Source organism: Peromyscus eremicus, chromosome 1 (genome assembly GCF_949786415.1).
Source record: "Peromyscus eremicus chromosome 1, PerEre_H2_v1, whole genome shotgun sequence".
In the NCBI taxonomy this organism is placed as follows: Eukaryota; Metazoa; Chordata; class Mammalia; order Rodentia; family Cricetidae; genus Peromyscus; species Peromyscus eremicus.
The window spans coordinates 158,073,458-158,100,670 of NC_081416.1; the positions used below are offsets into that span (position 1 = coordinate 158,073,458).

The window sequence follows — 27,213 nt, forward strand, 5'->3', positions numbered from 1 at the left end:
GTTTATTCCAAACCGCCAAAGCTATCTCCTGGGAAAGTAACGAAAAGATTTTCAGAGTTAAATGGGAAGGAGAGAAAGGCAGCTTGTGAGCTGGGACTGAGGGAGCCTGGCATTGACTTTGGCAAGTTAAAAGGCACGAGGCATATGTTAATGGAAGAGCCACAAACTCCTCTTGCCAGAGATATGGAGAATGACTGCTTTTATTTTATTATTATTATTATTATTATTTTTTGCAAGCAAGAACTTTCTTCAAGCCCATGAGGGAATGGGGGCTTTTGTCTAAATGCCAGACCTTGAGAAAAGGGCTGTCTTGAGGGACCAGACACAATGGAACTAAATAAACTCAGCCGTGCCTTTTGCTTAGACCAGACTCTTTAACCCTGAGATTATCAGAAGAAGCAGGGGTTGCTTTTCATTTGGGTGAGCGCAAGTCTCCGGCCGCGAAGGCCTCTGGGAAATGTAGTCCGGAGCAAGACAGCGGCGGACCCATTCGGATTCTTCTCACTTGCAAGCTGCGGAACCAGGGCTGTAAATGCCAGGCCGCAGAGAAGCCGCTGTTCCAAACCCGTCTAGGCCCGGTCCAGGCCTAAGCCGATCCCCCTGCTGGAGCGCCGCGCCCTCACCTGGGCACTCTCCCGGCTCGAACACGGAAGGCCAGACCCGCCCGACCTGCCGCGGGGCCCTCTGGGAAGTGCTACCCTGCGTCTAACGGACCCAGGTTTGTGGCGCTTCTCCCGGCCAGCCTTAGCCGTGCCGGGTCGTAGTCCCCCGGGTTGTGCGCGTTGGGTGGCAGCGGGGTGGAGGATCGCGGCCGGTGGCTGGGCTCGGCGGTGAGACCCCAGGAAGCCGCGAGCCCGGAGGCCGGGACTCTTTGTGCTGGGTGGGAGCGAGGCCCTGTGGACCGGGGTGTGGATGGAGGAGGCGATGCCAGCGGTTTGCAGCGGCCGTGGCCTCGGCGTGATGTGGCTGTAATTTGCTTGTTATCCTTTATGTGCCTTTAAGAAATGGGTGCACATGTGCATGACTGAGATAATGAATGAATGAGAAACTCTGTGGGTGGAAGTCAGGTAGGCAGGATTGTGTGTGGAGATGTGTGAAGACCGTGTTTGAACGAGTCGTTTGTAATTTAGTCGTTTATAATAATTGGAAGTATAATTTTGTATGAATTAGTAGTAGCCCCAACGCATGACTATTTTCGTGCATTGACAAGCTGTCTTGTGTCATTAGTCTTGCTGCCCCACTCCATTTCCCAAATACCAAGATACAGAAAATCCCAAAGAATAAAAATTATTCAATTCTACTAGTCACACAGCTCTTGTCAAATATACTTCTTTACACTCTGTACACGCATTATGTGCTCATAGAAAGAGCACGGTGGCTTAAAAGAGCAATCACATCATATATACAGTTCTGTAGCTTACTTCTCATTTAATAAGATATTGTTAACATATCGACATCAACCATTACAAATGTATACCATTTAAATTTTCCTTGGTATACATACATGCATCTGTCTCTTGAATAATTTGTGTCTTTTCAACCTCTTGAAGTTATAAACCAAGTTTATGAAGAACTGTTTGGCAATGCTCTGAAGCATCCCCCTCCTCCCTCCTTCCTTGGGGGTAGGCTTTTAGAAGTGGAATTGATACAGTAATAATCCTTATTAAAACCTCCCTAGATCTAAACATTTGTTCCCAATGCAAGGTTCTAACATTCTACAATATTACTAAAATAATAGATGCATCTCTATTATTTCAGTAATATTGGAATAGAGATACACCCTAAATAGCAACAAATACCGTAAGGGATAATAATCCTTAACTTCATAGTTACAAAATAAAACTTAGTTTGCAGTACTTATTACCAAAATCAAGCGTTTTGTGATTTATTTTTCTAAAGTAGTGTTCTATTTTCAGCTTTCATTTCCAGAGTTCTTCTTCTGCTGAGAATCCTTTTATAAACTGAATATTTATTGAATGTTGGATACATATCAGTCACAGTTTTTTGGTGCTTGGGATACAGCAGTGAACAAAAGAACCAACCCCTCAGCTATCATGATACTTCTATTGCCGTGGGCCTGATAATAAAGTAAGTAAACCAAATATATCAAATGCTGAAAAATACTAAGAAAATAAGTCAAAGAAGGAGGATATTTAGAATTAGAGATGGGAAGGAGAGTTTTCGGTGGAGTGGCCAGGGAAGGGGTATTGAGAAGGATCGATAAGGAGATGACGGGAGAAAAGGAGGTAGGCGTGTATACAGCCGAGGGAGGATTGCTGCTCACAGGGACAATGCAGTTATTCGGGTTTTGAGGTTTTCATGCCTGCTGGGATGAAAAACGTTGGCGCTGGCCCAGACAGCAAATGACCAGGAAGACTAGTGTGAGGTGTGAGAAGAAAGCTCAGTGGAGGGGAGGAGGGCAGAGGAGGGTGGGCTTTCTTGTCCTTAGTCAGGATTTTGGCTTTTACCTTGAGTGAAATGGGAGGTATTTTGAACATGGGAGTAATAATAAATATATCTGCTTGATGGCAGCATTGGCTGCTCTGGTGACAGTGAACCGCTGGAAGAGGAATGCGGAAAGACCAGTTAGGAAAGTTAGAATGATCTAAGGGGAAGACTTGGAGATCCAGAGCAACAGTAGTGGGAATGATGGGCGGTGCTCTCAATACCATGCTCAAGCAGAGCTGCGGTAGTTGGATGGAAGGATGGATGCAGAATGTGGCTGTAACAAGACTGCATAGTGTTTGTTTGGTTAAGAAGTCGATTCTTTTTTTTTTTTTTTTCTTTCTGTTTTAGTTTTTTGAGACAGGATTTCTCTGTATAGTTCTGGCTGTCCTGGAATTTACTCTGTAGACCAGGCTGGCCTCGAACTCAGAGATCTGCCTGCCTCTGCCTCCTGAGTTCTAGGATTAAAGGTGTGCGCAACCACTGCCTGGCTAAGAACTCGATTTTTGAGAATGGAGGAGAATCTTCCTCAAGAAGATATGAGATTCTGGTTTGGGATATAATATGTGAAGTGTGATATGCTCGTTCAAATTGAAATGTCACGTTGGCAACTCTATATACACGTGTGACATTCAAGAATTCCTAGCATTTAAATGGTACTGAAAACCAGAAGAATGAATGAGATCACTTAGAATAGATGGAAAAAGGTAAGAGGTGAAGGACAGATTGGGGGGTTACTCTAACATTAAGACATCTGAGGGATAGTAGAGAATTAATAAAAATGTCTGACAGACTAGCTAGAAAAGTCAGAGGAAACTAGGTGAATGTGTTATTCTGGACACAAGGAATGAGTCCATCTTAATGAAAACTGTGTCAAACACTACAGACAGGGTACTGAAGGCTAAGAAAGAAGCATTGAATTCATTGGTGGCTCTGAAAAACATTTCAGTGGATTATGGAGCCAAGGAGAACTAGAGAAGAAAAAACGAGAGAGATCAAATCCAGATAGCTCTTAAGAAACCCACCCCCACCCCCACTAAAAAAAGGTGAATATGATCAAAATACACTGGATGAAAGAACTAATCAAAAACGAGGGAGGAATGTGTCTGTCCTTCACTAGAGCCTAGAGGATCAGACGGCAGAGTGTGCCTTAGCTTGGAGCATGCTCACACTATCCCGAGGAGAGAAGGAAGAAGTCACTGGACCAGAGACAGGCCGGCAAACAGATAGCTTGGAAGCTTTTCCTCTGCAGTCCTTCAACTTTATAGCTGACTGATGGAGACCCGGCCTGACCCACTGAGAGAGTGGAAAGAGCTGTTAGGGGTTTGAAGAGACAGCAAAGCAAACACAAAACTGGGAAATCACTTAAGCGAGCAGGGATAACGTGAAAGAGAAGCGAGGAAGGCTTCAGTTAAGTAATTGATCGTATTTTCTGATTGTGGATTTTTAAAAAGTGTTGTTTTAAATTTATGTGTACGGGTGTTTTGTCTGCATGTATGTCTGTGCCTCACGTGTGTGTGCCGTGTCCTTGGATCCTGTGGAACTGAAGTTATAGACAGGTAGAGCTGTGTGTGTGCTGGGAGCCCACCCTGCAAGAGCAGCACGTGCGTACCCATGGAGCCGTCTCCCGGCCCCGATGGTCAGTGCAGCACGTGCGTACCCATGGAGCCGTCTCCCCGGCCCCGATGGTCAGTGCAGCAAGTTCCTACCCATGGAGCCGTCTCCCCGGCCCCGATGGTCAGTGCAGCAAGTTCCTACCCATGGAGCCGTCTCCCCGGCCCCGATGGTCAGTGCAGCAAGTTCCTACCCATGGAGCCGTCTCCCCGGCCCCGATGGTCAGTGCAGCAAGTTCCTACCCATGGAGCCGTCTCCCCGGCCCCGATGGTCAGTGCAGCAAGTTCCTACCCATGGAGCCGTCTCCCCGGCCCCGATGGTCAGTGCAGCACGTGCTCTACCCATGGAGCCGTCTCCCCGGCCCCGATGGTCAGTGCAGCACGTGCGTACCCATGGAGCCGTCTCCCGCCCTGATGGTCAGTTTTGAACTGAGCAAACAAAGGAGTGAGACCAGGAAGGAATAAAAGACAATGAAAAGTGGGCGGAGTCCTGAAGGGGCTGAAATAAGGTGACAGGAAGGAGATTTTTCAGTTTTGGTTGTCAGACGTCTTGTAAACAGAACAAAAGGAGCCGGACATGATGGAGGCAGAGAGATGACCAGTTTGAGGTTAGCCTGGGCTGCATGGCATTCTTTCGTTAGGGACAGTTTGTACAAGAAAGAGGGGATGAATGGACTTTTCCCTCTTTATAGGATTTAAGGACATTGTATTGGTTCTCTGTCTCCCCCGCTACTACCCTCCCCGCTGCCTTTTCCAGACAGGGTTTCTCTGTGTAGCCTGACGGTCCTGGATCTCGCTCTGCAGACCAGGCTGGCCTCGAACTCACAGAGATCCGCCTGCCTCTGCCTCCCGAGTGCTGGGATTAAAGGCGTGTGCCACCACCACCAGGCTTTCTCTCTCTGTCTCTCTGTCTCTCTGTGTGTGTGTGTGTGTGTGTGTGTGTGTGTGTGTGTGTGTCCATCCCTAGTTGTCTTTGTGTGCATCATGTATACGCAAGTGCTTTCAGGGGCCAGAAGAGCTGTGTAGTCTTCTGGAACTAGTTACTTACAGGTGGTTGTAGCCGTCCAGTGTGGGTGCTGGGAACTGAACCAGGGTCCTTTGCAAGGGCAGTACATGCTCTTAACCACTGAGCCATCTCTCCAGCCCCAGTTTTTAAATTTTTTTTGTTTGTTTTTTTAAAAGGTTAATTTTTTTATTAATATAATGAGTGCTCTGTCTGCGTGGTCTCTGCACACCAGAGGAAGGCATCGAATCCTGTTATAGATGGTTGTGAGCCACCATGTGGTTGCTGGGAATTGAACTCAGGACCTCTGCAAGAGCAACCAGTGCTCTTAACTGCTGAGCCATCTCTCTAGACCTTAAATTTGTTTTTTAAATAAGCAAAAGTAAAGTGAAAGTTTATTTCAGGACAGCAGTGAAATAACCATATTTACCATGGTGACTTTACCTATTTTAAGTATGATATTTATTTTAGCTCATCTTTAGGAGCTTGGATAAACTTTTGTTTCTATTTTGTCTTTTTTTTGAGATGGTGGCTCTGTGTTGCCCAGGCTGTCTCAGACTCAGAGCTCATGTGACCCTCCAAGGCATGGCCTGTTCAGTACTGGGACTGATTGAAGGCATTTGTGTCATAATTGCTCATTAAATTTTTATATAAAAAATAAATTTTAGAAATCAGATTTCATATAGCTTTTGTTTGCATTATTCCAAGTGTCACCTTTGTGCATAAGTTAAAACAGCATACAGTGACTTACCTTTCTCCCGGGAAGTAGTATCCATTTGACTAGAGCCTTTGTCTGTCTCTTAGAGCTCCTGGAGAGAGGATTCTGACAGGCCCTGTCAGGCCCCTTCGTTTATATCTAGCCAGGAGCGAGTGCCCAGAGTCCCTGGTTCTTGCATTTTCCCATCTCTCTATTTTCATCTGAGCTTAAAGTGGTTTTCTTGTGGACATAGATTGTTGTGAGATATTTGTTTGCATTGACACTCTGAGACTGTCAATAAAGTTTAGCTTCAAATTATCCATAGAGGTTTTGGAGGACCCAGGATACAGACTGAGAAACGCAGGAAGCAGTAGAAAGGGGCTTAGAAAGATTCATAGGCCGTATGGATCAAGGAAGGAGAGAGAGAGGAGGACACTGGTCACTTCTCTGCCACTTCTGTGATTCAAGGGGAACTTTATTGTGAGTCTTGAGTGTCAGTGTGAACAAATAGCCCACAACAATAGGTAGGTAGGTCATGGACAGCTGTCTTTTGTGTTGAGATTAACAACATTTCCCTTGGTAGTGGGCTAATATCCACCACCTTCCTAATTGTGCTTGTCTGTTCTTTGGCCCCTGGGTTTTTTTTTATTTTTTTAAGATCTGTTTATTTATTATGTACACGGTGTTCTGTCTGCATGTATACCTGCGCGCCAGAAGAGGGCACCAGGTCTCTTTATAGATGGTTCTGAGCCATCATGTGGTTGCTGGAAATTGAACTCTGCGCCTCTGGAAGATCAACCAGTCCTCTTAACCTCTGAGCCATCTCTCTAGACCCTGGTTTTACTCTTTTATTTATATTTTCTTTAAAAAACACAGAGTATTGCCCCAGAATTTTCAATGTGTATTTTTTTAACTCATCTTGGTTCACTTTGAAGAAGAGCTGCCTTGTCCTGTACACAGCACAAGAGCTGTTTAACGGAGTGGTCTTCGTCACTCCTTCCCACATTTTATGGCACTTTGGTCATTGACGTCGTTCATTCTGTGCTATAATTAGCTATATTTATGTGTACTATAATTAGCTAACGCATTGTTATTGCTATTGTTTTAAGTAAGCATTTGTCTCTAGATCAATTAATGAAGGACCCAAGAAAGCCTTTTCTTTCACCTGTATTGTCCCATCACAGGGTTGCCCTTGTCATTTGCCCATCACTGTAAGCATTACAGCTTGGATGGAAAGGTGTCCTGGCAGCTGGGAGCCAAGGAACACCACCAAGTCACACCGCACAACAAACCTCACATGAGGCTTATTGGGAAGGAAAAAGACAGGAGGCTGGCTGCCTCTGCTTGCGCAAGAAACAGCAGCGAACTGAACAGGGTACAGGGCTTATAGAGAGTTTCTTGGGAAGGGGGTAGAACTTTTTCAGGGTGGAGCTTTCCAGGGTGGAGATGGGTGGGATTTTATGTCCAGAGATTGGGCTTTATACTCTGTAGGGTGGAGGCAGGGTCCAGCAGTTAGAGTTTTCTGTGAGTGGAACCTGGCAGTTAGAGGTTCTTGGGGGAGGGGCCTGGCCACTCCTGGGGCTCAAGGGGTTGACATTCCTCCTTTCCTGTTTATTATTGATAACAATTAGGTCACAAGAAAAGGGGCTATGTTATCCCCTTTTCATTAGACTATTTCTTGCTGAAGCAGGGTGTTGAAGTCCTTTGGGTGAAATCTTCACTATCAGGGTATAATCGGGAGTTGCTGGCCTCTGTCTCTGCAGCTAGAGGCTAGTAATCCTATAATAGCAACTGATTAAAAGTCTGTTAGAGATCTTTCAGATCTGTTGAAGAAATCTAGACAAGAAGTTTATGAGGCAGGGTGTGACTAGTAGGATTAAGAAAAGCAGGAGAAAGGAGATGAAGAAGGGTAGTATCCAATTCCATATTGGACTGTCAATGAGCCACTAGCCAGAGGCATTGAGCTGTTTTTTACATTTTTGGAGATCCAGCTGGAGTTGCTGGATCTTGTCTTTTACTATATCTGACTGGTTGATATAGAAACAATATTTATCCCCGAAGAAGAGACAAAGACCACCTCTTTCTGCTGTTAGTGAATCTAATCCTTGCCAGTTTTGTAGCACTTACGGTGGCCCAGTGAGTCTATTTGGCCCTGGAGGGTAAGGATGGTCTGAAGCACCTGTTGGAGATCCTGAGTGAACTGAGAGGAAAACCGATGGTAAATAGGTAGGGAGGTAGTCAGTCCTCGGTTTGGGCACCAAAATATAAGTGTTACAGCTCTGCAGAGAAAGGTTACAGCTATAGCTTGGAAGGAGAAGCTGTCCTGGCCGTCAGAAGCCAGGCTGTACCTGCCAGTGGCACAGCTCTGAAGAGGAAGCTATCCTGGCCATCAAAACCCAGGCGATACCTACAGCTCTGAAAAGAAAGCTATCCTGGCTGTGGGAAGCAGGCTATACCTCTAAGTGTTACAGCTCTGAAGAGAAAGCTATCCTGACCATCAGAAGCCAGGCTATATCTATAGCTGTGTTCCAGTGGGGGATGGTTTCCCCAAAGGAATCTAGCAATCCTGCTCTTCTCCGAGAGAGCCATTACAGCTCAGCTCTGCCCCACTCTGCCAAGAGAGTTTCCCCACAGAGATGTCCATTGCTTCTCTGCTCTGGTGAAAATTGTTACTTCTCTGCTCCACTCAGCTAAGCAGGAACACCCCCTCAGAAATGTAGCAGTTTGCTTTAGCTTTGGAGAAAGTTGTTACTTCTCTGCCACTCCACTCTGAGTGAAAGAAGGTCTTCATTCAAAACTCATTCAAGAGATTCATGGGGGGGGGGGCGGTGATGGCACTCCCATCACTCGGGAGGCAGAGGCAGGTGGATCTCTGTGAATTCGAGGCCAGCCTGGGCCACAGAGTGAATTCCAGGAAAGGCACAAAGCTACACAGAGAAACCCTGTCTCAAACAAACAAAAAAGATCACATTGATTTGGGCTGGAGAGATGGCTCAGAGGTTAAGAGCACTGGCTGTTCTTCCAGAGGTTCTGAGTTCAATTCCCAGCAACCACATGGTGGCTCACAACCATCCATAATGAGATCTGGTGCTCTCTTTCTGGCCTGCAGGTATATATGCAGACAGAACATTGTATACATAATAAATAAATAGAGAGAGAGAGAGAGAGGGAGACAGAGACAGAGACAGGCTGCCTCTGCCAGGGTGGAAAAAGGCAGCTCCCAACTGTGCAAGGCTTATATAGGGCTTCATTTTCCAGCGTGAAGGGTGGGAATTGGTCAGATTTCAATCTCTGGGCTTGGACAAACTCAGATTGGCTGGATTTTGTTCTCAGGGATTGGTTGGTTTTCCTGCTCAGGGGTTGGTTGGTTTTTGTACTGAGTTGGTCAGGGACAGAGTGTGTTTCTTTGGCTCTGGTTTCAGGGCCAGGGTGTGTTTCTTTCACTGGCTCTGGTCTCAGGGCCAAGATGTGTTTCTTTGGCTGGCCCTTTTACTCTACAACTACATTGTCCAGTCTTAAGATTTTGCCTCTGCCTGCAAGTGCTGGGATTTACCGGAGTATATCACCATGACCAACTAAAAAACTTTACCATTCCTTGAAGGAAGATCTGCTTGATAGATTCCCTCAGGTTTTGTTTGAGAGAGTTTCTCTATGTCCTTCACTGTTGAAAGGTTAATTTTTCTGGATAGACAGTTCCGGGTTGGTGTTTTCTTCTTCAGGCAAACATTCCCTGTACCCTGTTTGGTGTCTGTGTTTGTTTTTAAGACTGCTATAGTTCTTTTCCCTTTTTTCTGTATTGTTTTTTTTGCTGGCTTCCTTTTTATTTTCAGTCTGCCATGCTTATGTGTGTGTTGCCCCCCCCCATACCGCACTGACATTCTCTGAGCCTTTTAGGATTGTGACCAGACCTGCTGTCTGTTTGTAATATTCCTGTAGATTATTGCTGAAAACACTCCTCCTTTGGGCAGTCCGTTTGCATGTGTAGTATCTGTGTATCATGTGCTTTAATATTGTCTCATAGTTTGGTTGTTCTCCATTGTTTTGCATTTATGCTTAGAAAATGTCTATTGGCATATCTTTAAACTCACTAATGTTTTCCCTTGATTTATTAATTCTGCTGGTCTGCACAAAGACATTATTTGTTTCTGTTCAAATGTTTTTGTTTTTTTTTTTATCTATACCATCCCTTTTCTTTCCTAGTTTCCATTTCTTTGCTGATTTGCCCGAGTTTCCATTAGAGTCCTCATCATACTAATCATGGTGTTTTAAAACTCATTTCACAAACTTTACTGCATCTTTTCATGTGAGTTATTGTGCTTTGTCATGAAACATCAAGCCTTATAGCAGTCCATACCCTAAATACTTCATAGTATTAGAGACTCTGACAGGTCAACAGATAACACTATCGCAGGGTGATACAGCCACAGTTGGGAGCTTAGGGAATGCAGGACTCTAAGTAAGCCAAGAAGTGAGGTTGTTTTGACTTTAGAACAGGCTTTGGTAAAGGAGCAGCAGACTGGTCAGCAATCGGAATGGTTTCTGGGCATGGGAACAGGATGTGCAGTGTGGATTTTAAGAAAGGCATATCATTATATATAGCTGGAGTTTAACTTCAGGAGTGAAAGAGAGGCCAGCAAGGCATTTAGGAATAAATCTGTAAAAGGAGCCATTGATTGAATTTAAGCAGGAGAACATTTTAGAAGTAAAAACTGTCAAAGATTTATATTATTTCATATGTATGTGTGAAGTCTTGCATGTATGTACATGTACCATGTATGTGGTTGGTGGCCTTGGAGGGTGTTGGAGCCTCTGGAGCTGGAGTTGCAGGCAATTATGAGTGCCCAGTGTGGGTGCTGGGAACTGCACCTGGGTCTTCTGCAAGAATAGCAAATGCTTTTAACCACTGAGCTACCTCTCCAGCCTCAGTATAAAATTCCTGATTAAATCGTGGGGTTTAAAAATTAATTTTGAAAAAGGTATCATTAAAATTATTGGGGATATTTGAGTATGTAGATTTAAAAAGTATGTGTGTGGGTATGTGCGTGTTGGGGGGCTGCTCATAGAGGCCAGAAGACAGCATCAGATTCCCTTGAGCTGGAGTTCCAGGCAATTGTGAGACACCTGATATGGGTGCTGGGAACCAAACCTGGGTCCTTTGGAAGAGCAGCAAGTGCTTTTAACCACTGAGCCATCTCTCCAGCCCCATGACTATATAGATTTTATTATTTTACCAATGTTTAATGGTTTTGGTGTAATAGTGGCATTGTGTTTATGTGGGAGAATTTCTTTAGCTTTTAATAGGTACAAGCTAGAGATAAGAGTGAAGGTCAAGTATTTAGAGAAGGAATGAGACCAAATGTAGCAGATGAATGCAAGCTCTAAGTGAATGTTTCCACAAGCCTTTGTATAGAGCTTTTAAAAGTGGAAATGAGCCAAGTGGTGGTGCATGCCTCCAGCTCTTGGGAGCCAGAGGCAGGAGGATCTCCGAGTTCGAGGCCAGCCTGGTCTACAGAGTGAGTTCCAGGACAGCCAGGATTACACAGGAAAACCTGTCGGGGGTGGGAGGTAGTGAAAATGAATACAAATTGAGGAGAATTTGAGTAGAATGCATATATAAGTTCACAATGTAAACTAGAGGAAAGGAAGGAAATAGGTAAGCTATTTTAGGAAGCACATCCCTCACTTTTAACCTATCTAGAGGGATACTTTGCACTTTGGCTGCTGTGGAGTTCTGTTACCTTATGTTTAACAAATGTCAGTGGGGAGCTTCTTTCTCAAATGCAAAGGCTCTAGGTGTCCCCTCAGAACAAGAGAAAGCTTATAAACAAACTCTAGTTCTTTTCTTGTAGGCTTTGTTTTGAAAAAGTTTATCTTGTTTATTGTAAAGTAGAGCTTTTCTTTCGTTGGTACGGATTGATTGAGTGAATGACTGAGACTGGCCTCATCCGTAGCCAGGGTGGCCTTGACCTAATGGAGACCTTCCTGCCTCAACCTCTCAAGTGCTGGGAGTACAGGCATATGCCACCACCCTCACTTAAAATTAAAAATGCAAGAATATACTTATGCATGCACATTACATATAAACACGTGTATGTATTCAAAAATAGACAGGTGACATCAAGTGAGAAGTAAGCCTCTTTTAGCCTGTTTTCTGCCCCACACCTGTCCCTCCTCTACTGAGGCCAGGGCTGTTTTCCTGCCTCTTGTTGACATGGAATCTTGGGCTGTTTAGTGCTTGGATGGGGACAAGAGGACTAGACTGTTCGTCTTCCTAGAGGAGCTTTGCTGCTGTCCCTGGCTTTTCCTCCGAGCTGTGGGTGACCTCTCTCGGCATGCCCGCCTTAAGGTTTCGGCCTTGTGTCCCTTGCCGCCTTAGTCTTTCTGCCGGATTGGAAATTTATGTAATTGTGCTCCTGTTTCCAATGCTTTCATCCAGAAATGTTGTTTTCAATGAGAGGTTTCGAGGTGCATTTCCCTGAGTCTCTGGGCTTCCTTTCTTCCCATCACAGTAATCTAGCATCAGAAATATCCGAGTACTTTGCATCCTGATATACTTATTAAATGAAACTTAGGTTTGTATAGCCTTTTATTTCCTTTTGTAGTAATGAGAATTGAACCTAGGATCTTGAACGTGCTAGGTAGGCGATAGACCACTGGACTGTTCTCTAGCCCTTTAAAACATTATTTACTTATTTTATTATTTATTTATTTGTCTGTCTATCTATCTATCTATCTATCTATCTATCTATCTATCTATCTATCTATCTATTGAGGCAAGCTTAAGTTGCCCAGGCAAGCCCTGGGCTTGGAATCCTCCTGCCTCTGCTGATTTGTATATTCTTAGATGTGTTTGTGTGTGTGTGTGTGTGTGTGTGTGTGTTGAATCTTCATGTAAGTATGAAAAAGAAAGTCTGCTTCGTAGAGCGGTTGATGATAAAGTTTTATAGTCACAACTTGAGAAAAGTTTTCAAAACTGTAAGCATAGATAGGACAGGAAACTGCCGTGTTAAAACTGTCTTGTTAAAACACCAGTAAGAGCCGGGCGGTGGTGGCGCACGCCTTTAATCCCAGCACTCGGGAGGCAGAGCCAGGCGGATCTCTGTGAGTTCGAGGCCAGCCTGGGCTACCAAGTTAGTTCCAGGAAAGGCGCAAAGCTACACAGAGAAAAAAACCTGTCTCGAAAAACCAAAAAACAAAACAAAAAAAAAACAAACAAACAAACAAACAAAAAAAACACCAGTAAGAGAATTTAAGGAGCTTAAACTAGAGACAGGAAAAGTGAGAGCAAGTCCAATCTCTGTGGCTGAGAGTTTGCAGCACACTTTTAAAGATAAGCAAGCAGCGCTCTTAACCACCAGTACTTCTGATACACCTTGCAAACATAACCCTCCCTGTCCTGGAATACGCCACCTTTCTTGTTACCTTCCCATTTAATTTTTTCCTCTGTAAATGTCTCAGCACTCTAAGAGAGCCGGCATGGCTTAGCGGTTTCCTGATTGTCCCAGGCCTATGCTCCCAGAGCCGCGGATAAAGTCCTGAGCATCTCCACAGATGTGCCCCTGCTCTCTCACCCTACCTCAGCCCCGGACCATCTTTCTAGTGACCCTTGTGGTTAGCCCTTCAGCAGTATGAATATTTTCCCACTTTCTGTTGGATCCAAGAATGATTGTAAGTTGTAAATACATATTCCTGAAACCACAAAGGCAACTGTGTGCTAATGACTTCCGTTCTTTTTGCCAGCTCAGCCTGCTCCGGCCGCCCCTCCCCAAACAGAAGAGGAAATGACTGAGTCTGAGGTAAATATTAAATAGTGTCTTGTCCTGTGCTTGTACATGCAGTTTAAGGGCACTGCACTAAAAAGTCTGTATACATAAGACATTTTTTTTTCTTCAAAGGAAGTAGTGTTAGAAGTTTAAAACTAAGGGAGAGTTCAGATGTGGTTGTTTTATGAAGTCCATTCAGAGAGATTAAAGCTGGGCCTCAAGTTCTGGTTTCATTATTTATTTATTTTAAAATTCTTTTTGGTTTTTCAAGACAGGGTTTCTCTGTGTAGCCCTGGCTGTCTTGGAACTCTCCTGGTAGACTCAGGCTGGCCTTGAACTCATAGAGATCCTCCTGCTTCTGCCTCCTGAGTGCTGGGAGGCATAGCAGTGAGGGGGTGTCTGTAAACACAGTGCAGGGCTGTGCAGCAGTGAGGGAGTGTGTGTAAACACAGTGTGCAGGGCTGTGCAGCAGTGAGGGAGTGTGTGTAAACACAGTGCAGGGCTGTGCAGCAGTGAGGGAGTGTGTGTAAACACAGTGTGCAGGGCTGTGCAGCAGTGAGGGGGTGTCTGTAAACACAGTGTGCAGGGCTGTGCAGCAGTGAGGGGGTGTCTGTAAACACAGTGCAGGGCTGTGCAGCAGTGAGGGGGTGTCTGTAAACACAGTGCAGGGCTGTGCAGCAGTGAGGGGGTGTCTGTAAACACAGTGTGCAGGGCTGTGCAGCAGTGAGGGGGTGTCTGTAAACACAGTGCAGGGCTGTGCAGCAGTGAGGGAGTGTGTGTAAACAAAGTGTGCAGGGCTGTGCAGCAGTGAGGGAGTGTGTGTAAACACAGTGTGCATGGCTGTGCAGCAGTGAGGGGGTGTCTGTAAACACAGTGCAGGGCTGTGCAGCAGTGAGGGGGTGTCTGTAAACACAGTGCAGGGCTGTGCAGCAGTGAGGGAGTGTCTGTAAACACAGTGCAGGGCTGTGCAGCAGTGAGGGAGTGTGTGTAAACACAGTGCAGGGCTGTGCAGCAGTGAGGGGGTGTCTGTAAACACAGTGCAGGGCTGTGCAGCAGTGAGGGGGTGTCTGTAAACACAGTGTGCAGGGCTGTGCAGCAGTGAGGGGGTGTCTGTAAACACAGTGTGCAAGGCTGTGCAGCAGTGAGGGGGTGTCTGTAAACACAGTGCAGGGCTGTGCAGCAGTGAGGGGGTGTCTGTAAACACAGTGCAGGGCTGTGCAGCAGTGAGGGGGTGTCTGTAAACACAGTGTGCAGGGCTGTGCAGCAGTGAGGGGGTGTCTGTAAACACAGTGTGCAAGGCTGTGCAGCAGTGAGGGGGTGTCTGTAAACACAGTGCAGGGCTGTGCAGCAGTGAGGGAGTGTGTGTAAACACAGTGTGCAGGGCTGTGCAGCAGTGAGGGGGTGTCTGTAAACACAGTGCATGGCTGTGCAGCAGTGAGGGGGTGTCTGTAAACACAGTGCAGGGCTGTGCAGCAGTGAGGGGGTGTCTGTAAACACAGTGCAGGGCTGTGCAGCAGTGAGGGAGTGTAAACACAGTGTGCAGGGCTGTGCAGCAGTGAGGAGGTGTCTGTAAACACAGTGTGCAGGGCTGTGCAGCAGTGAGGGAGTGTGTGTAAACACAGTGTGCAGGGCTGTGCAGCAGTGAGGGGGTGTCTGTAAACACAGTGTGCAGGGCTGTGCAGCAGTGAGGGGGTGTCTGTAAACACAGTGTGCAGGGCTGTGCAGCAGTGAGGGGGTGTCTGTAAACACAGTGTGCAGGGCTGTGCAGCAGTGAGGGGGTGTCTGTAAACACAGTGTGCAGGGCTGTGCAGCAGTGAGGGGGTGTCTGTAAACACAGTATGCAGGGCTGTGCAGCAGTGAGGGGGTGTCTGTAAACACAGTGTGCAGGGCTGTGCAGCAGTGAGGGGGTGTCTGTAAACACAGTGTGCAGGGCTGTGCAGCAGTGAGGGGGTGTCTGTAAACACAGTGTGCAGGGCTGTGCAGCAGTGAGGGGGTGTCTGTAAACACAGTGTGCAGGGCTGTGCAGCAGTGAGGGGGTGTCTGTAAACACAGTGTGCAGGGCTGTGCAGCAGTGAGGGGGTGTCTGTAAACACAGTGTGCAGGGCTGTGCAGCAGTGAGGGAGTGTGTGTAAACACAGTGTGCAGGGCTGTGCAGCAGTGAGGGGGTGTGTGTAAACACAGTGTGCAGGGCTGTGCAGCAGTGAGGGGGTGTCTGTAAACACAGTGCAGGGCTGTGCAGCAGTGAAGGGGTGTCTGTAAACACAGTGCAGGGCTGTGCAGCAGTGAGGGGGTGTCTGTAAACACAGTGTGCAGGGCTGTGCAGCAGTGAGGGAGTGTGTGTAAACACAGTGTGCAGGGCTGTGCAGCAGTGAGGGGGTGTCTGTAAACACAGTGTGCAGGGCTGTGCAGTAGTGAGGGGGTGTCTGTAAACACAGTGTGCAGGGCTGTGCAGCAGTGAGGGAGTGTCTGTAAACACAGTATGCAGGGCTGTGCAGCAGTGAGGGGGTGTCTGTAAACACAGTGTGCAGGGCTGTGCAGCAGTGAGGGGGTGTCTGTAAACACAGTGTGCAGGGCTGTGCAGCAGTGAGGGGGTGTCTGTAAACACAGTGTGCAGGGCTGTGCAGCAGTGAGGGGGTGTCTGTAAACACAGTGTGCAGGGCTGTGCAGCAGTGAGGGGGTGTCTGTAAACACAGTGTGCAGGGCTGTGCAGCAGTGAGGGGGTGTCTGTAAACACAGTGTGCAGGGCTGTGCAGCAGTGAGGGGATGTGTGTAAACACAGTGTGCAGGGCTGTGCAGCAGTGAGGGGGTGTCTCTAAACACAGTGCAGGGCTGTGCAGCAGTGAAGGGGTGTCTGTAAACACAGTGCAGGGCTGTGCAGCAGTGAGGGGGTGTCTGTAAACACAGTGTGCAGGGCTGTGCAGCAGTGAGGGAGTGTGTGTAAACACAGTGTGCAGGGCTGTGCAGCAGTGAGGGGGTGTCTGTAAACACAGTGTGCAGGGCTGTGCAGCAGTGAGGGGGTGTCTGTAAACACAGTGCAGGGCTGTGCAGCAGTGAGGGAGTGTGTGTAAACACAGTGTGCAGGGCTGTGCAGCAGTGAGGGGGTGTCTGTAAACACAGTGCAGGGCTGTGCAGCAGTGAGGGAGTGTGTGTAAACACAGTGTGCAGGGCTGTGCAGCAGTGAGGGGGTGTCTGTAAACACAGTGTGCAGGGCTGTGCAGCAGTGAGGGGGTGTCTGTAAACACAGTGTGCAGGGCTGTGCAGCAGTGAGGGGGTGTCTGTAAACACAGTGTGCAGGGCTGTGCAGCAGTGAGGGAGTGTCTGTAAACACAGTATGCAGGGCTGTGCAGCAGTGAGGGAGTGTCTGTAAACACAGTGTGCAGGGCTGTGCAGCAGTGAGGGGGTGTCTGTAAACACAGTGTGCAGGGCTGTGCAGCAGTGAGGGGGTGTCTGTAAACACAGTGCAGGGCTGTGCAGCAGTGAGGGGGTGTCTGTAAACACAGTGCAGGGCTGTGCAGCAGTGAGGGGGTGTCTGTAAACACAGTGTGCAGGGCTGTGCAGCAGTGAGGGAGTGTGTGTAAACACAGTGTGCAGGGCTGTGCAGCAGTGAGGGGGTGTCTGTAAACACAGTGTGCATGGCTGTGCAGCAGTGAGGGGGTGTCTGTAAACACAGTGCAGGGCTGTGCAGCAGTGAGGGAGTGTGTGTAAACACAGTGTGCAGGGCTGTGCAGCAGTGAGGGGGTGTCTGTAAACACAGTGCAGGGCTGTGCAGCAGTGAGGGTGTGTCTGTAAACACAGTATGCAGGGCTGTGCAGCAGTGAGGGGGTGTCTGTAAACACAGTATGCAGGGCTGTGCAGCAGTGAGGGAGTGTGTGTAAACACAGTGTGCAGGGCTGTGCAGCAGTGAGGGGGTGTCTGTAAACACAGTGTGCAGGGCTGTGCAGCAGTGAGGGGGTGTCTGTAAACACAGTGTGCAGGGCTGTGCAGCAGTGAGGGGGTGTCTGTAAACACAGTGTGCAGGGCTGTGCAGCAGTGAGGGAGTGTGTGTAAAGACAGTGTGCAGGGCTGTGCAGCAGTGAGGGGGTGTCTGTAAACACAGTGTGCAGGGCTGTGCAGCAGTGAGGGGGTGTCTGTAAACACAGTGTGCAGGGCTGTGCCGCAGTGAGGGGGTGTCTGTAAACACTGTGCAGGGCTGGGCAGCAGTGAGGGAGTGTGTGTAAACAGTGTGCAGGGCTGTGCAGCAGTGAGGGTGTGTCTGTAAACACAGTGTGCAGGGCTGTGCAGCAGTGAGGGAGCATATGTAAACACAGTGTGCAGTGGGCACTGCATAGCAGTGAGGCAGTGTACTAAACACTGTGTGCAGTGGGCACTGCATAGCAGTGAGGGAGTGTGTGTAAACACAGTGTGCAGGGCTGTGCAGCAGTGAGGCAGTGTGTGTAAAGTCAGAATAGTGCCCTGGGTGTGGCAGTATATGTTTATAATCCAGACACTTGGGAGGTGAAAAAGCAGAAGCTCAGTGTCAACTTTGTCTACTTAGCAAGTTCAAGGCCAGCCTGGGTAATGAGATCATTACCTACTCCACATCAACAAAGCCAGAATAGGCTACCTCTGAGAGAGTAGAAGGTTGCACTGGTCACTTATTGAAGACAGCTTTGTTTGACTTTATTCGGTGGGTGGACATGTCGTAAGTTATAAAAATGTCAGGCTGTGCATGTAAGACTTTCAGGTATTGAATTATTGACTATGACCCTCACTTCATGGCATTTTTATCTCAGTTGAGGTAAATACTGAAGGATTCTTTTCCTCAACCGTGTTTCCATATCTGCCAGCTTCTTATACCTCTAATTTTTGCTCAGGCACACTGAGATAATTTTCAAAGTGAACACACTGTGTAGGCAGCACAGGGTCAAGAAATAGGATTGTTGCCAGCGAGATGGCTCAGAAAGGAAAGGCACTTGTCACCAGGCTTGAAGGCCTGAGTTCAGTCCGGGCCCCGTGTGCTGAATGGAAAGGACTGTCATATAATCCATGAGATCTGTCTGTCTCTGGCTTTATTTACTTAATATTACGTTTGTCAGATTCATCCGTGTTCAATTGTTACATCTAGTTGTAGCTCAGTTTCTTTCATTCAGCTAACAAATTTGCTTTTATTTATACATATTACTGACAGGTATTTCATTGGTTTTACTTTTAGGAATTATAAATGTGAAAAATGTGAAATTTCTTATAAATGCCAGGTTGTGCATAGAGTCCATTGCTATGGAAAACAGTTTTCTAAAGTGATTGTTCAAAATGACACTGTGTTGGAGAGCACTCAGTCACCCCAAGGAACCTTCTTGAGTGTTGTTATTGGCTTGGCTGTGGTACTGGGGGTTGAACCTTGAGCACTCTACAACTGAGCTAGGAGCCAAAGGTTTTGTGTGCATGTACACGTTAAGGTGCCCTTAGAGTCGAAAGAGGGAGTCAGGTCCTCTGAGCTGCCTGGCGTGTGTGCTGGAACTGAATCTGGGTCCTCTGGGAGTTCTCTTAATCACTAAGCTGTCTCTCCAGCCCTATTGAATGCATTTTCTGTATTTACAAGCTTGCCTTTTCAACATAATAGGGATTCATTTGTGGTAAAGGAGAAACTCAGAACTTGAATACATAAAAATCATATTCTTGTCAGGTATAATGACTCACTTATACCTTTAACCACAGCACTTAGGAAGCAGAGGCAGGAGGATCTCTATGAGTTAAAGACTACCTTGTCTATATAGTGAGTTTCGGATCCTGTCTCCAATGAAACAAAACAGCAAAAACAGAGAACAAAGTCCCTTTCTTCTTCTTATATAGTCACCTAAATTAGCCAATGAAACACAGCAGTGAGCCCCAAACTAGAGTTTTTTCTAGAGACAAGTCAACATCTCATGTGTTAAATCTTGCACAGCAGTTGCCAAAGCCATTTTGCTACAGCAAACTTAAAGTTTTATTAAAAATTATTTGTATATGTCTGTATATGTGTGTCTGAGCATATCTACGTGTGTGTGTGTGTGTGTGTGTGTGTGTGTGTGTGTGTACACAGATGTAAGAAGAAGGTATTAGGTGTGATCCTCTGTGTCTTGCTGTCTGGTTTTTTTTTTGTTGTTGTTGTTGTTTTGTTTTGTTTTGTTTTTTCGAGACAGAGCCGTAACTCATTTTGTAGCCCAGGCTGAACTCACAGAGACCCACCTGGCTCTGCCTCCCAAGTGCTGGGATTAAAGGCGTGCGCCACCACCGCCTGGTGCTGTCTGTTTTTTGAGGCAGGATCTCTACCTAAAACTGGTATTCTCTCAGCTAGGCTGGAGCCTTCTGTTTCTGCCCTCCTCAGAGCTGAGTTACAGGCATGTTTGGGATATCTGGCTTGTTATATGTGCCATGGTATCTGAACTCAGAGTCTCATGATTAAGTAGTAAACACTCATAACTGCTGAGCCATCTCACCAGCTCTAAGGGAGATTTTGTCCCCTTTTATTGAAAATAGATTTTTTTCTCACATAATATATCCTGATTATAGTTTCCCCTCTCTCTACTCCTCCCAGCTCCTCTCCCCTCCCCCTTCCATCTTGATCCACCCCTTTCTTTCTCATTAGAATACAAAACAGGCTTCTAAAGGTTTATATGATATGATATAACAAAAACTAACACATTGGAATGGGACAAAACAAACAGAAAGAAAAGAACCCAAGACAAGGCACAAGAAATATATAGAGGCACAGATACAGATACAGAGACCCACTCATTTGCACACTCATGAATCTCATAAAAACTTTAAACTGGAGACCATACTATATACCCAAAGGACTTGTAGGATAAAAAGAGAAAAAATATATATAAAAGATAAAAGTAAAAAGGCAAAATTAAGCTGGGCATAGTGGCACACACCTTTAATCTCAGCAGCCAGGAGGCAGAGGCAGGTAGTTTCCTGAGTTCAAGGCCAGACTGGTCTACAAAGTGAGTTCCAGGAAAGCCAGGGATACACAGAGAAACTATTTCTGTCTCAAAAAACCAAAACTGAAAGGGGGGGGCAAAAAAAACCCCTGACACAACATTATGAGACAAGGAATCTCAAAAGTTGCCATTGAGTTCCTTTTCTGTCGGCTGTCTATTGCTGGGCATGCAGCCTACCCCTAAGAGTAATTTGTTTCTGCAGTGAGACTCTAGGGGAGATTTTATTACTACATCAATATCACTGCTTGTTCTAGATCTTTTTAAATTATTTATTTCATGTTAATTTAATTTTGATAGACTATATGCATATAAAAATTCATCCCTGTTTTTAGATTTTTCCAATTTAGTGGATATGCTTTTAAGGGATGTACTAGTGGTTTTCTGAATTTCATTTGCATCTATTATATGGCTCCCTTTCGACACCCTCTGTTGGGGAGACTCTTCATAGAGGTTTTGATTTGATTGCTCTGTTCTTCATTTCCAGTATTTCAGTTTGGGTTTTCTTCAGTATTTCTGTCTTCTTTTTTCTTGAGACAGGGTTTCTCTGTGTAGCTTTGGTGCCTGTCCTGGACCTCGCTCTGTAGATAGGCTGGCCTCGAACTCACAGAGATTCGCCTGGCTCTGCCTCCCAAGTGCTGGGATTAAAGGCGTGCGCCACCGCTGCCCGGCTTATTTCTGTCTTATTCAGAATCCCTCTTTTATGTCACGTGTATTCAGCTGTTTGTGTCCTTGGGATTTTTTTTTTTCAGGAGTTTATTTTGTTCTTTAAGTTCTTTGAACATACTTATCCTTCTTTTCAGTTATTTTTTGGATGCCATTACTATAGAGTAATAATTTTTGAAGGAGTTAGGTTTCCTTGGTTTTTCATGTTACTTGTGTATTGTGTGGAGACTTGTACATCTGGAGCTAGATTGTTGGTTGAATTTATTTCTTATTTATCTTACCCTTATTGTTTAGGAGTGGGTGTCTCTTCATTGTCTTCACTGTGAAGGGTACCAGGTTGTTATTATCATCTGGTAGAACCAGGAGTGGTGGTGGATAGTCTGGATAGGTGTGCTGACCTCGCTTATGGAAGGTTCAGGGCAGTTGCACCCCAGAAACTGTGGTAGGATTGAGGCTTCCTGGACATACTGAACTCACCAGGACTACAGGCAAGGCTAGAAACCTCCCTAGTTCACTGGGGTAACAGTCAAGGCTTTGCTCATCAGGTGTGATGTCATTTTTCTTTATGGCTGAACAAAATTCTATTGTGTATACATACCACTGGCTCCATTTTCTAGTAAATGATCATAACTGCCAGAATATTGCTAATGATATTTGTTTTGTTTTGTTTAAAAAACAGGCAATGTTTTTTTATAACCTCTTCTTTTCTGAACAAGATTAATTATGTTTTTCCTGTGTCATTAAAATGGATAACTTCAGGTTGAGTGTAAGTATGTTGTTACAGGGAACAGTGACATTCAAAGATGTGGCTATTGATTTCACCCCAGAAGAGTGGAAGCAATTGGATCCTACTCAGAGGAACCTATATCGGAATGTGATGTTAGAAAATTATAACAACTTAATCACAGTGGGTAAGATAATGTCCTTTTTCTAAAATAGATGGAACGTTTTAATGTTGGTGAGTTTTGTCTTGAGATGCCTTTGTTAATGCTCCTATCTGTGCTTCAGTGTCAAAGCAAAATCTTTGGTCATATTTCAGGGTACGACATCCCCAGAAGTCAGAATACCTGGCTTCCACCGGCCTAGCTCAGTTCCTGAATGTCTTTGGTTACTAGTGTGTACACGCAAGTTAGTGTCATTTCCCTCTGACAGGCTCTCCAGTCACCAAACCTGATGTGATTTTCAAGTTGGAACAAGAGGAAGAACCATGTGTAGTGGAGAAAGAAGTGTTAAAGAGACACTATCCAGGTTAGTGGGAGGGAACCAGACAGGTGAGGAGAGAGGAACAATAAATGGGTAATCTGTCTGAGATGTTTCCCAAAGTATTTTTCTAAAGCATGTAGACTTGTGTAGTAACAGTGTGAACACTTAAAAACTAAGATGTCATTTCCCTTTAAAAATTTTTTAATTACATTTTTATTTGTGCATGTGTGCACATGTGTGTGGATGCACGTGTGCTATGGTACACATGTGCTATGGTGCACATGTGGAGGTTAAAGGACAAGTTGTACCCTTGAACTTGGGTCACCAGGCTTAGTGGCAAATGCCTTTATCTGTTGAGCCATTTCATCAGCTCAAGGTGTTATTTTTCAATACTATTAATTTGTGTGTGTGTGTGTGTGTGTGTGTGTGTGTGTCTGAGTTGTTTTTTAGTGTGTGCTGGAGCATGTGTGTGTGAAGACATGCATGTGGAGGACAGGGGATAACTATATTCTGAGGTACTGGCAGTTAGGACTGTATTATATCTTTTTGGCAGCACACAGTTGGACTCATCTTGTTATTGTTGTATTGAGATAAAGTCTCATATAGCAAAAGCAAGTCTTGAACTTGCTATGTAGCTGAGACTAGCCTTGAATTACTGACCCTTCTGCCTCCACCTCCCAAGGGCTGAACTTAGGAGGCATAGTCTACAATGCTTTGCTATTGTGTGTTCATTTTGAGTTTTCATACAATCTTTGGGTATTTCTTACTAATTTTTCCTTAAATTTTTTCAAATTCCTTTATAAGCAGTTTTCTTTTTTATTATATTTCCTAAATAGTTATTTATGTATATATGAAGGTTATTAAAATTAATATTACTTTCTTTCACATAAAACAAAGATGATTGAATGTCTAGATATCTGCTTCTATCCACACTGCCTTTCTTGGAATTTCCTTCTAAAAACCATGGAGATAAGAGATATATATGGGGCTGGAGAGATGGCTCAGCAGTTAAGAGCACTGGCTGGTCCTCTGGAGGACCCAGGTTGGATTCCCAGTACCCACATGGCAGCTCACAACTGTCTGTAACTCCAATTCCATGAGATCTGATGCCCTCTTTAGGCTTCAACAGGCACCAAGTATGCACGTGGTGCACCTAAATGCATGCAGGCAAAACACCCATATACATAAAATGAAAATATTTTTAAGATTAAATTAAAATAGATATGCATTTGAGATTTGTTTAATTGGAATTTTTTTCAAGTATACTTGGTATTTCAGTATTTGAAAAGAAATCACCAGTGATATTTATTTGCTATCTATTTTAGGAGACATTTGGGCAATTGATGAGCATCAGAAAACCCAGAACAAACTCTTGAGACAAGATTTCAAGGAAACAGTGACTGATGAAGCCAATGAATGTCCTAAGAAATTTGCAAATACATTTCCTCCAAATGCAGACTCCATTCCTTCCAGACACAATCTCTATGAACATGAGTGGTTTGGAAAGTCTTTAGAAGATAATCTTGATGATCATAATGATGGTAAAAGCCCAATGACAGAAGAACATTTTGAATATGATGATGCTATGAAATCATTTAGTAATAGCTCGCCCTATTTTGTGGTGACCCCCTTTAAATGTAACCATTGTGGAAAAGGCTTTAGTCAAACCTTGGACCTTATTAGGCACCTGAGAATTCATACTGGAGGGAAACTCTATGAGTGCCACCAATGTGGAAAAGGATTTAGCCTCAAGGAAAAACTTATTAATCATCATAAACTTCATAGTAGGGAACAGTGTTATGAGTGTAATGAATGTGGGAAAACTTTCATTAAAATGTCAAATCTCATTAGACATCAAAGAATTCATACTGGAGAGAAACCGTATGCATGCATGGAATGTGGGAAGTCCTTCAGCCAGAAATCTAATCTGATTGATCATGAAAAAATTCATACTGGTGAGAAACCTTATGAATGTAATGAATGTGGAAAATCCTTCAGCCAGAAACAAAGCCTCATTGCACATCAAAAAGTTCACACTGGGGAGAAGCCTTATGCATGTAATGAATGTGGTAAAGCCTTCCCTCGAATTGCTTCCCTTGCTCTTCATATGAGAAGTCATACAGGAGAAAAACCTTATAAATGTGATAAATGTGGAAAAGCCTTTTCTCAGTTTTCCATGCTTATTATACACGTAAGAATCCATACAGGTGAGAAACCCTACGAATGCAATGAGTGTGGAAAAGCGTTCTCTCAAAGCTCAGCACTAACTGTACATATTAGGAGTCACACAGGTGAAAAACCCTATGAATGTAAGGAATGTAGAAAATCCTTCAGCCATAAGAAAAACTTCATTACACATCAGAAAATTCACACTAGAGAGAAACCTTATGGATGCAATGAATGTGGGAAAGCTTTCATTCAGATGTCAAATCTTGTTAGGCACCAGAGAATTCATACAGGAGAAAAACCTTATATATGTAAGGAATGTGGCAAAGCTTTTAGCCAGAAATCAAATCTCATTGCTCATGAAAAAATTCATTCTGGAGAGAAACCCTATGAGTGTAATGAGTGTGGTAAAGCCTTCAGCCAGAAACAAAACTTTATTACACACCAGAAAGTTCATACTGGAGAGAAACCTTATGATTGTAATAAATGTGGTAAAGCCTTTTCTCAGATTGCATCCCTTACTCTTCACTTGAGAAGTCACACAGGAGAAAAGCCTTATGAATGTGATAAATGTGGGAAAGCCTTCTCTCAGTGCTCACTACTTAATTTACATATGAGAAGTCATACAGGTGAGAAGCCTTATGTATGTAATGAATGTGGGAAAGCTTTCTCTCAAAGAACTTCCCTTATTGTGCATATGAGAGGCCACACTGGTGAGAAACCCTATGAATGTAATAAATGTGGAAAAGCCTTCTCCCAGAGCTCGTCCCTTACTATACACATCCGAGGTCACACGGGTGAGAAACCCTTCGACTGCAGCAAATGTGGAAAGGCCTTCTCTCAGATCTCATCTCTTACTCTTCATATGAGGAAACACACAGGAGAAAAGCCCTATAACTGTATCGAGTGTGGCAAAGCTTTCAGCCAAAAGTCACACCTTGTTAGACACCATAGAATCCACACTCACTAGAAACTCTGTGAACATTGTGAATGTGGGGACTGCCTACCAATGAAATAACCACCTCATAGCACACACTACGTGATCCGTTCTAGAGCAGAAAACTATGAATATAGAAAAGCCTTGTGAAGAACCCATGCATTTATTAGAGAATTCTCAGTGAGATGACCAATCGTATGAGAAAAATTGAGAAACTGTGAACAAACCAGTTGATAGCTAATCAGTATTCTCATTCAAATCTGACAGACAATATCTGCTGAGTATCAGCATACTTGAGCTCCTTGCCAATGCATGAAGCAAGGTAAGAAGATTGGAAAAAGCAGAAAAGTAACCTTTTATAGGCAGTATGAGACTATGAAAAAGTAGGTTTTGTATGATAATGCATAAATAAAATCTAAGATAATTAGGTGATATGTCTACAAAGTTACAAAACTTGCTGATGGTTACAAAAGAACACTTGGAAAATAAAGCTAGAAAATTATAAAAAAAAAATACAAGTACTCTTCCAATTTTCTACCTTTGCTATACCTCCACTCAAAATTTATACATCAGTTGTAAAGAAATTCATGAACTGATTTCAGAGTAATACAGCAAGGCAAAGGACCACAAATGGGAACAAAATTTTTTTTGACAAAACTAGGGAAGGTGATCACTACTAGATATCATTACATTATTTAAAGATTTTTCTCATTTAAATTCTTTTGAGCGAATAAAGAAACTATTGGAAAAAAATTGAGGATTAACATAGAAATTCAAGACCTGGCCAATTTGTGTATGGTTAATGCTACTGGAATCATTGGAGTAAGTCTAGCCTATTCAATATGTGTGAAATTCATATGACCCAAACACGTTACTTCTCAACCATACATATATGGAATCCATCAGGCTGATGAGATGGTTCAGCTGATAGGGTGCTTGCTGCCAAGCCTGGTAGCTGACTTTGATCCTCAGAATCCACCTGGTGGAAGGAGGGAGCACTGACGCCCACAGTTGTCCTCTGACCTCTAATGGCACACCATGGCATCCATGGCCACACACACACATAAAAAATAATCCAAATGGAAAAGGTAAAATTCTAAAACTATGATGGAAATAAAGTAGAATATGTTGCTTTAGAATAAGAGTATTTAAAAAGAACCCATAAACATGGAATAGTCTATTTTATTCTAGTGTATTAGCCTCAGAAGCACCCTTGTATGTGTGCAAGCAGATATCTATCAGTATGTTCCTGGAAATATGGATTGTTTTGCTCTAAATTGTATGTAACATGTCCATCAACATAGATCAATATGTTTATTTCTATGATAGGATACTACACTGTAAAATATGCAAAATTCACATGTAGTTACATGGATAGATCACAATATTTTGAGAGGAAAAAGCAAAATACACAATGAGACATGGTATAATATTTGTAACTTAATAAACCAGTTCAAAGAACAGTATTGGATATTACTCATGGGTCCGTTTATGATATTAACTGCCTTTGAGGATGTAGAAGGGTTCATGGGAGTTGTTACATTGATCTGTAATACTTCTTTAATAAAAGGATGAAAGCAAATATTACAGTGCTGACAAGTCTGGTTGTCAAAATTAGTTCTGAAAATTTAAAGCTTGTCTTTAATTGCCTGCTTTTTCTAAAGTAAGTCAATGGATGCAGGAAGCATGGACTGATAGAATCAATTTTAATAGCATTTATGTGTTATTTTATATATAGTCCTCTTTATACAAACAAGCTTG

At 44.3% G+C, this 27,213-nt stretch overlaps 1 protein-coding gene across 1 annotated transcript; it reads left to right on the forward strand.

Moving 5' to 3' along the window:
• The first annotated feature begins 468 nt into the window (after positions 1–468).
• Positions 469–25,714, forward strand: Znf569 (zinc finger protein 569). Its single transcript, XM_059275271.1, has 6 exons — positions 469–718; positions 1,917–2,088; positions 13,499–13,554; positions 21,931–22,057; positions 22,299–22,394; positions 23,675–25,714. The coding sequence occupies exons 3-6, from the start codon at positions 13,540–13,542 to the stop codon at positions 25,483–25,485; spliced, it is 2,049 nt and encodes a 682-aa protein (XP_059131254.1). The 5' UTR covers positions 469–718; positions 1,917–2,088; positions 13,499–13,539; the 3' UTR covers positions 25,486–25,714.
• The last annotated feature ends 1,499 nt before the right edge of the window (positions 25,715–27,213 follow it).